The sequence below is a fragment of the Mytilinidion resinicola genome, assembly GCF_010093595.1.
Source record: "Mytilinidion resinicola strain CBS 304.34 unplaced genomic scaffold BDZ99scaffold_22, whole genome shotgun sequence".
Classification (NCBI taxonomy): Eukaryota; Fungi; Ascomycota; class Dothideomycetes; order Mytilinidiales; family Mytilinidiaceae; genus Mytilinidion; species Mytilinidion resinicola.
In genome coordinates, this window is record NW_022985458.1 from 218,354 (window position 1) to 228,163 (window position 9,810).

The 9,810-nt window shown below is 49.1% G+C and overlaps 4 protein-coding genes across 4 annotated transcripts in view; 2 read left to right on the forward strand and 2 right to left on the reverse strand.

The window, feature by feature from the left end:
• BDZ99DRAFT_152670 (HET-domain-containing protein) overlaps window positions 1–2,219 on the reverse strand; it is a 3,979-nt gene extending 1,760 nt beyond the window's left edge. Inside the window, exons 1-2 of the mRNA XM_033712791.1 lie at window positions 1,391–2,219; window positions 3–1,336 (exon numbers count right to left, since the gene is read on the reverse strand). Coding sequence (XP_033571386.1) covers window positions 3–1,336; window positions 1,391–1,927 — 1,871 coding nt within the window. The 5' untranslated portion in view covers window positions 1,928–2,219. The remainder of the gene's footprint in view (window positions 1–2; window positions 1,337–1,390) is intronic.
• A 226-nt stretch (window positions 2,220–2,445) lies between these two features.
• BDZ99DRAFT_525631 (uncharacterized protein) lies at window positions 2,446–3,061 on the forward strand (the record flags this gene model as incomplete). Its single annotated transcript, XM_033726018.1, has 2 exons — window positions 2,446–2,617; window positions 2,757–3,061. The coding sequence occupies 2 exons, from the start codon at window positions 2,446–2,448 to the stop codon at window positions 3,059–3,061; spliced, it is 477 nt and encodes a 158-aa protein (XP_033571387.1).
• A 3,044-nt stretch (window positions 3,062–6,105) lies between these two features.
• On the reverse strand, window positions 6,106–8,208 carry BDZ99DRAFT_425726 (purine and uridine phosphorylase). The gene is made up of 2 exons (XM_033717101.1): window positions 6,804–8,208; window positions 6,106–6,742 (listed from the first exon to the last, which is right to left on the reverse strand). Exons 1-2 carry the CDS (start codon window positions 8,152–8,154, stop codon window positions 6,291–6,293), a joined length of 1,803 nt encoding a protein of 600 aa, XP_033571388.1. The 5' UTR covers window positions 8,155–8,208; the 3' UTR covers window positions 6,106–6,290.
• A 595-nt stretch (window positions 8,209–8,803) lies between these two features.
• On the forward strand, window positions 8,804–9,442 carry BDZ99DRAFT_525633 (uncharacterized protein; the record flags this gene model as incomplete). The annotated part of the gene is made up of 2 exons (XM_033726019.1): window positions 8,804–8,851; window positions 9,074–9,442. The coding sequence occupies 2 exons, from the start codon at window positions 8,804–8,806 to the stop codon at window positions 9,440–9,442; spliced, it is 417 nt and encodes a 138-aa protein (XP_033571389.1).
• Window positions 9,443–9,810: the final 368 nt, after the last annotated feature.

Below are 9,810 nucleotides of genomic sequence, written 5' to 3' on the forward strand. Positions count from 1 at the left end.
GCTCTACGACCGCAAGATGGCCTCCTCCTGCCGCCGCCTGGAGTGCTGTTCTGACGAAATATCCTGCTGCTGGATTGACCTTTGCCTTCTCTTGGAGCAGCCGTTCCACGATCGCGAGGTGGCCTCCCACTGCTGCCAGTGAGAGCGGTGTTTGACCGTCCATGTCCTCAAGGTTAACGTTAGCCTTCTCCGTCCTAAGCAGGAGCTCGACTACAGCTTTATGCCCTCTCTCCGCTGCCCACGATAGCGGCGGCCGACTCGGCCGACTGTATCGACTATTCATTAAGTCTAGATCGGCACCGTCTGCCAAGGGTAATCGTTCGGCTACCGTGTCATGTATATTTTCTTTTCCGAATACCATTTCATAGCCCTCCATTGCTTCTCGAAACTTCTCTTCTGCCCTTTTATACTCTTCTAGATCTCCCAATACAAGTGCAGAGTTCCATGAGCTGAGTACTTTGTCCAAGCAGACTTCTGACTCTTCATATTCTTCTTGACCTTGCAGTTTCCATAGTGAGTTTTCCCAGTTCCAGATGAACTGAAGATTGCGGGTACGGAGTTTTGCCAATTGTAAAAAGAATGGAAATTCAACATCTTCATTCCTCATTCTTATAGTGTGCGGAGGAGTGGCTGCAATTATGACAATTGCCCAATAATCCTTACAAACCCTAACGATTGTAGGTTTAGAGGCTCCTTGAAGATAGCAAATGACATCTCCTATCATAATAGATTTTGCTGAAGGATGGAGAGTCCAGTGGCTGCTCCACTCTCCTGTGAGTCCTGGTGCGCCCGATATGTTCCTCGAAATAACATCCACGTCCTGTCCACCATTCCAACCAATATTACTCCGTACAGAGGAAATTTTGCCAAGAATACAGCCCTTGCTCTTGATTACTGCGATCTCCTTATCGGCCCAAGTCTCGACAGATATATTTTTAGGGAGAAGATACTTGGCAAGTCGCTGGAAGAGCTTCTCCCATGGAACTCTGTAGTCAGGCAACAGGTCAACTTTGCTGAGATCATCCGAGCTCATGCCGAGCAAGGCATACACCTTATCGTGGCGTTTGGTGGCCCCATGGGCATGATACATGTCTATCAGCTCACCTAATGGACATATATCCAAAGATGACTGTCCAGAATTACCCGTCAAGTAGTCCGGCCTGAAGATTGCTTCTCTGATTAGGTAGGTTACTGAACGGATCAAACCCTGCAAGTCTTGGCGAGCTTCGTAGATATTCTTCAATGAATCAACACCCAAGCAGAAGGCATATCCGTCAATCTTCTTGAACCCACATAAAATCAGGACATGTCGGGCTGCGGCAACTTCCTGAAGTATCTAGATTAACCTTTAGTACTTCGTACAAATGTTGTCAAGTGTCTGTCCCCATACCCAGATGCGACGAAACCACGGTCGTTGAAGCAGCGCGAGGACTGCTTGCTGGATCCTTTTGCTGCCTAGAGAGTTTGTAGCCTTCTTGTGTCCAGCAACGCGTATCTCTTCAAATGCTAGGTCGCTATCGTCTGCCGCCTCTCCAAGCCAAACAACTACACGGTTTGCTTGACCATAGATCTTCGCCATGGCCTGAATCTGATTTTCCTTCTCTTCCAGATTTTCTTGGTGAATGCAAATAGCATCTACCCATAGGATTCGTTCAATAGAGTGATTCCGAAGATGTGAAAGCGCCGCGCGAAGGTTGACCGTGACATGGAAGCTATGTCCATGTATGAAGATAGGCAGCTTCTCGTATGGATCCCCCCATACATAGGATAGAGCATCGTACGGATGAGTTCCTTTGCACGAGTTCTGTAGAGAGTATTCAAAGAGCTCGCATTGTATGTCAGCCGTTTCGTCTTCGTGTGGCATTAGGCGAAGCAGGCGAATACTGTCACGCGGCGATGAAAGCGGAGAGTAATGGTACTGAGACATGACAATATCATGGTATCTAGAGACTTGAACTCGTGTGGTTTGGATAGTTATGCTGAGCGATGTGATAGGGCTGCTGTTGTTGTCACAGCGAGGTTTCCTCTGCTGTCGGTGAAGGTTGCCTAGTCGGCAAAGCAACCCCGCCCTGGTCACATGATTGTGCTAGAGCTGCATTCTGCAGAGCAAAAAGTTCTTGTACTTCGTTGGTGCTAGCAGGGAGGTGGCCGACCCGCACTGGCCACACCCTTTGCGTGAGAGGCGATATTTTTCTGGTCTCGATGAAGCAGAGTTTGGGATGGATGTTGTTGCCACATGGTAGCATGCGGTGAGCGCGTATTGCAGATGGTGATGACTGTTTCAGGACTAGCGTGGTGGCCCTCGTCATTGGTGCATCGGTAGCCACAATTGTCCTCGGCCTTGGCAGATCAGTTGCTGAGTCAACCAAAATGCCCAGCATCTAAGCCGTGATCAGTCTCGCGACAGCCATTGTGCAACTTCGCGATGCAGTGCAACATACGGCTATGTCTACGTTGCAGGCTCCCATAGCACAGAACCCTGTCATCACGCCGCCCTTGAGTTTCGCAGACCACCCTTTGACGCCGCCGCCGACCGACGAGAAACAATCCGCGCAAGTCCATCGAGTCATCGCGCTCTTCGAGAGATCCGGGCGGGAAGGCACATCAAGCGACACCCGTGGACAGAGTTTCAGCTCGCAGAAGGAGAATACGATGAGATAGAGCATCGACTTGGGCGAGGTGAGCTGTTGGGATACGTCAAAGACAAGATACGGTGGGTATGCTCCAGACACAATGTAGATGGCGGCTAACGATAGAGATGGGCAGATATGATTACGACGAAGAAAGTGATCGTCTTGTTGTTCGCATGCCTACAGCTGTACACGAACTGTTCATCACTCGCGTTGAGGATGCCATATTCAGTCAGTTGAAATCAATCAGTGACGGACTGGGTGCTGCGGCGGCTTTTGCTCAGAAGGTGTACCCGGCTCGTTCTACCGAAATATACTTTCCAGTCGATAGTGTTTCATCCGGCAGAAAGTCGAAGCACGAGCCGGATGCTTCTTTCTGGCACAACGATGCGCAATACCCCGGAGTTGTCATCGAAGTCGCTTATTCGTAGAAGAGGAAGAGGTCGGAGCGGCTCGCCGACGACTATCTTCTGGACTCGGATGCGAGCGTGCAAGTTGTTGTTGGCCTGGATATCGAATATGGGAGGAAAGGATCGCGCCAGGCGACGTTTTCGATGTGGTGAACCCATGTAGTCAGTACTACGGATGGGAATGAGTTAAGAGTGGTCCAGGAAATTGCGGATAATGTATTAACGTCCCCCCTGTGTGGCGCAACACCCCCCATGCCGCAACACATTTATTGCTTAGGCATCTTACTCTCTCCCTCGCAAACCCATCAAGTTATCGTTAGCCTACTATTATTCTTCAGACATTTCTCCCTAGGAAACTATTGTGCAGCTAAAAAATTACGACGTTCTTGATCATACTGTCGATTATTCCTTTCAGAGCATCCGGAACGGCAATAGCTTTACACCCCTGCTACACCACGACTATCTCCCAAATTTCATATTTCGGAGTATTAAACCGATAGTTCCAGGATAAAAGAAGATGCTTCTAAGCTTTGAGGCAAAAGGCCCTTAGAAAAATACATTCTGGATTTATCCGTGCGAAGGGGTCCATAGTGTGTCTTGGCATGAGGGTTTATAGCGCTTACGTAGGGAGGTATTAGATATTGTACTGTATTTTACGCTATGTTTGAAATGCGGCGCTCTTCCAGAAACATCCATGAATGGTCACGTGTTGGCTATTTTTGGTAGCCATTCCTTGTTGCCACCTGTTGCCACCTATTGCTACCTGTCTACGTACATATCCGATTAAGCACCATTAGCCTAGGCACGTGATTTGCCACGGTACAAGAAGGTACCTCTCCACCACCGCTTGAGCTGAGAAGGTCATGGCCGGTGCGTGTCGGCCACCCTCCCTGCTTGTGGTGGCGATATCGAAGCGCCACATCATTTTATTACCGTTACATGTCATTCGCAAGCATAACCACTAGCCCCTGCAGTCAGTACTCGCACTCAACCCCAAGATATCATTGCCCGTCCATAGTCACTTGTCGTATACCATTCGGCCATGTCTGGAATCACGCTGATTCAGGGCGCGCTCTATGTGTTTAAGCCGGCGTAAATCAGTCAACCCTTCTCTAAAGCTGTTGCCCAGAACTATTCGGGTTTGGAAGAACCAAACGGTCGTTAAGTTCGGCGGCGAATGCCTGTGCGCGGTAGTCTGGTTCTCGGAACGCGAAATATAGATATTGTTTCAGCCTCACAATGTCCATGTACAAGTCCCAACGATTCCAACAAGAATCGTGGCTCCCGTCATCCACCAGCTCGCTACTCCAAATGCCCCCTGGATATCTTTCTTCAGTATTCCCCACAGTATTCCGAATAACATGCTGGGAGGGAAAAATCCAATAGCGAGAACCCACCAAATCTTGGGCCAATCCCAATCTTCCTTGTAGTAGATACCCTACGCTTCTATTAATTTAAAAGGTCGAGACTGAAGTTCTCCACAAGTCCTTTTCGGAAGTTGTTGTATGACCAGCGTCGCATCTGGCCCTATCCCATCAGGATCCGTGAAGAAATCCATTATCAGCCGCGGTCCAACGGGTGGGGACAACTTAGATGGTATCGGGTAGCACTCGTATTCCATTCCTTTGGGGGGACAAGGTTAACCGGAGGTATACAGTCGCAAGGCTTTCCGTGTTCGCAAATATCATCGTGACACCGCGCATTAATATATCGATGGCCCCCATAGGCGAGCTAATTCTTGAAGTATTAGAATCGTCCCGTTGCTACTTTCTTTAATACAGGAATATTAGCATACTTTTATAAAGTGGATACTATAGACTGTCCTCAGAGACTAATATGGTCTAAATCTCCCTCTGTGGTCGTGATAGCTGCGTTGCAATATGCGGAAAAGCTGTCGATCATCCGTAATATGTGTAATAATCTCTTGATAGAGCTCAACTAAATGCCTACCCTTTTCCATGCAAGACAGAAGATGAAGTGTACAAGTAGACACTTCACCCAGTTCGGCATCTTTCCGATCGCAGTTGATTATAGTGTGCCCGATATTGGTCTCACATATTTAATTAGCAATATCGCTAGAATTAGAGCTGTGTGCCCAGGCTGAGCTGGTGTTGGAGGTATAGGAGAACCCAAAGGGAGAGAATGTGCGGTCTTAGTCACCTCCAGGAGTCGTCCTAGTTCGATATGCGGATGCATTTAAAAATTCTTGGAAAGCTTGCAGTGCACCTAGCTCATGCTCGATGTAGTTGTTATAGAGCTTTTTGCCATATCTCTGCACGGTGTTAACAAGATTGAATTGTTAAGATAATATAGGGGATATTGCGATGAAGACACTCACATTCATCCACCAAATGCGCTAATGGCCAGGTGGAATGCCTTTCTCTCCCAATCCGATTCTAGAGAGAAATGCGAGCACTTTCATGTAAATCTTCTGCGCTAGCCCTAAAAGGGGTTCAGGTTCGCGGTCAGGGGAGGCTTCAGAGTGAGTCTTAATTGGGATGCTTGGTTCGGGCAGAACAATTTGCTTGTGCGGTGGCATAACAAAATTTCGGAAATCTTTGCACAGCTTCTTAAAAGCATTGCTCCCCTCGATAAAATTTCGCCCATGAGCTACTAGTGCAGCAAGCCGTTCGTTATTTACTTCCTCTGGCTCTTCTTTATCGGAGCTCATATCCATACCCTCATGACTTGGAAAGTCTTCTGATCCGGTACGGCTAGAGACTTACTCTTGCTCTTTCTCTTAAACAGAGGCTTCTTTAGCATTTCTCGGCCGCAGTACCTCCGCTGGCTCTTTTTTCATACCATCAGGAATTGCAACTTAAGGGCTTACAAGCTTAAGTACCCTTCTGGCCACAAAACCGGCTTTCGACGAAATAAGATTTGCCAATTTGACATCAAAAAAATCCCTAGCATCCTCCTTCAGGTTTACCGAGAAAGCTTTAAGCAATCTTTTAAAGTTTCGGGTGAATTGCTTAGGACCAATGCGTTTATCTTCTATCGCCACTCTATACAGTGTTTTTAGGTCTTGGTTATCTAGAAAGACGCTAACAAGTTCATCATCTATAGCCCTCTTTATTTCGGCATAAGTACCTAGGTTGTTTCCAGTAATTGCAGTTAAGAGCATGGTTTGCAAGGAGAATACTACGGATACTGGAGGAGACACAATATCTGAAATTTCGGAGATAGAGGTGGCCTGAACGTTGTTTCCTTTTCAGTCAAGAAGAAGCGCTATTACTTCTTTTCCATTCCGCTAATTCTCTGCTGCTGCCCTGACTAGCTCTTCCGTGATCGGGACGTCGTTCCCTCTTCGATCGAGTAGAAGCGACATCACTCCTTTATTAAACCGTCTTGCGATCTCGACTACCGCTCCTTCTGTAATCCGGATCTCGTCCCTCTTTCGATCTAGTAGAAGCACCATCACTTCTTTTCCACTCCGCCTATTCCCTGCTGCTGCTTTAACTACCTCTTCCGTGATCTGGATATTCCCTCTTCTGTCAAGGAGAAGTATTATTACTTCCTTTCCGCTCTCTGTATTTCCCGCTGCGGCTTTCACCACCCCCTCTGTAATGTTGAATTCATCTCCTCGATGCTCGAGGAGACGCGCTATTATACCTATTCCGTTCTCTGTATTCCCTGCTACAGCTTTAACTACCTCCTTACTTAGCGGAAGAATTGACGCTGCCCAATAGCTGAATTTATCCCCTGATATAGTTAATAGTTAGGTAAGACAGCACTAGTATTTTATTTCGGGAGCCGATCTTACAATTGTAGCATTTATTATGACAGTCAGCTGCCCAGTGTCCAAGTTCTCCGCATGCATAGCACTTATTGGGACAGTTAACTGCGCAGTGCCCAGATTCTCTACATGCATAGCAGATGGAGATCTCCGGTGGTATCCTTCTATTGTTTGCAGCAAGTTTCCTCAATATTGCTTTGTGTAAAGCAATGTTTTGTATAGACGTTCTAAGCGAACCGACGTGAATTTGCAGAATCTCCGCGAATAACTTGCGGGCTTCCAAGTTAGAGGGTAGTCTAAGCAACTTGAGGAGATCAACAATGGATTGGTCCCAATATAGGTTATCACCTTTCTTCCGTGCCAGATCCGCAAGTATAGAGATTAGTTCGGCCTCCGTTAGAGATACGGAGACTCCTCCACGGTACATAGCGTTGTCAATCGTAGGTTGCTCGGCTACCTTGGCAGTTGGAACGAGGGACAGAATTTCCTTCGCATACGCCGCTGCCGTTCCCGCTGCGTACGGCTGCCACCTCTTGTTCTTGTGAGAGTCAGCGTAGTCGCAGATGCCGCGGATCACGAGGCACGGGAAGCCGTCCATCAGCCCTGCTGCCTCCATTTCGAAGCAGAGAATCCCGCCAAGCTCGCTGCTCTGCCTGTCCCGCGTGTATCCGTCTCGCATGACTTGGTTTCCCGATGCAATCGTCCCGTAGTGGACCACGATCTCATCGCTCTTGCGCGGCTGCCGAGCCTCTTGCCTATCGGTATAGCACAGTTCGCATGTTTGTCCTCCTCTATGATTGTATGTAGGTTCAAAGAGAACGTCGGGCCCCGCTTTGTCGCGCCGAAACTGAGGAATACGCTCGAGCTTGGAGACATGGTCGGAGAGCTTGCTTCTGCCTCGGAGCTCGTTCGCCTGCACTCTGGCCACTGCAGCAAGCAAAATTTGTGGCGGAGAATTCAGCGATGCTGTCCGCTCGAACCCGGTTGGAGTCGCCTTCCCAGCGTCGTATTGTACCACGCCGCCGAAGGTCTGGTGCGGTTGGCTGACCACCACGTCCCCAAGCCGGATGTCCGCCTCAGCGCTAGGAACTCCTCCTCCAATGCCGACCATCAGCCCAAACCGGATCCCTCTGAACGTCGCCCTCATCCACATCGCCACAGCCGCCGCAGGGTTGTTGCCGATGCGGCTAGCGGGTAGGCACGCAATCACGACGTTGTGTCCTGCAATCGACCCCAAGCAGTAAAGGTTCTCGTCGTTGCCGTCGTGCTCAAGGCCGTCGTGCTCTTCGTCGAGCATCTCCTGCGCCGCCGCCAGCTCAAAGGGCAGGGCGCATATCCATCCTACCGTGTATTCTTCGCGTCGCAGTCGTCGCGACATTCGGAGTCGTTGAAGGCGGGGGGCAGGTGGGGAACGTTATCTTGTGGAAAAGTGTTGTAGAGTGCGTGGAGGGACAGCCTGGCAGCAAGGCGCTGGCAGCGCTGGCAACAACATTTGCTGTGCCGCTCAGCCTCGTTGCGTATGTTGTTACCGGCTGCATGCTTATAGAATCACGTGTTGAAGATTTGCCATTCAAGTCTCATCCGAGGCAAACGAACACCTCGATTACGCTAACAGGGAGGACGGCCGACCCGCTCCTGCCATGACCTTGTCAGCTCAAGCGGTGGTAGAGAAGTACCTTCTTGTACCGTGACAAATCACGTGCCTAGGCTAATAGTGCCTAACTGGATACATAAGGTGGGGTACTAAGGCCCCGATTAGCCACACCGTCACAGCCACAAGCTTGGACGATGCTTATGTCAGACGTGCGGGGTCGTTTTGTCCTAGCTGGATTGGTAATTGCTTCCGACCGGAAGTACCAACCAGGGTGGCGACCTTGCATGAATTTGCGTGCGACAACAGCCACAAGGCTGATGACGAGTTCGCAGTATGGTAGCGAGGTTCTAAGGCTCGGATAAGGCCCTTTCATGAGCATCAGGAGTGATGGGAGCTCGATAATGGTGCTGTGGCGACGGAATTCGGTTACGCCATGAAAGAAGGCTCTCTGCAAATCAGGCGCGAAGGCGACAATGCGAACGTAATTTTTCCGTGGGAGAGGTTCCAAGGGCTTTAGGATGGCCACAGCAAACGACTTATACAAAGTTATGGGAAATATCAATGTGTGCAGAGAGCTTAAGTTGTTTGAAGTCAATGTACCCCTTATATTGTGCGGCACGGTGGGTGTTGCGCCACCAGGGACGGACGTTATCTAACCTAACCCAAGTTTTGTTTGTCTTCCGCTCCTGACATTTCTTTATAGGCATTCCGTGACGATAAAGGAAATCCTACGAACCATCCAGGTCTACGACTTCAACTGTCCGACTTTGCTTGTGAGGAACTTACAAAGGATGAATTCAGTGGCGAAGGACGAGAGATAATTATATCCACTCAGGAGCTTTGTCAGTATCTTGCTGCTGCAGAAGACAAGGTCCAAGGGCAAAGAGTACTTGTCAGGCACTCTATTCTTCCTGGAATGAAGAAGCGCAAAAGGTCTGAAACACCGCCGGAAAAATTGGCTTCCGATGATGAAGCGAAGTATGCTGAGCGAGAGGAGAGAGCAGCGAAGCGCACAGCGGACGATGATCCCGATTATGAAGATAGGCCGTCAACCAAGAGCTTGTTAGAGTAAAACACAAACTTTCGGTACCGCTTGTGATCCAGCTTGACGTATTATGATGGGGCTATACGCCAGACAGGGGATCCCATTTTGGGCCCCACAGTAAATCCCGCTCCAGCACCCGATTTTGCGATCTCACTAATCTGATCTGCGACCTATCCTTGAAAAAGTTACAGGCACCGCCCTTGTTAACGTGTTCTGCGGGCATCCTGTCACCCCATCAAAAATCGCAGAAACGCGACGCGTTACTCAACTACTGCCTCAATGCCTACACCACAACAACGAGAAGACCTCTTTAAAGAGGGCAGAATTGATCTAGCTATTCAAGCGTACAAGCAAGGCCAAATTACAAGTTTCCGAAAAGCAACAAGCACGTACGA

What these genes read in the sequence shown, in the direction of transcription:
- BDZ99DRAFT_425726 (XM_033717101.1), bottom strand. Translation starts at nt 8,154, where the DNA reads ATGTCGCGACGACTGCGACGCGAAGAATACACGGTAGGATGGATATGC. An exon ending in TCATAATAAATGCTACAATT is followed by an intron (nt 6,743 to 6,803) that starts GTAAGATCGGCT and finishes TAACTATATCAG; the next exon opens with GGGATAAATTCAGCTATTGG.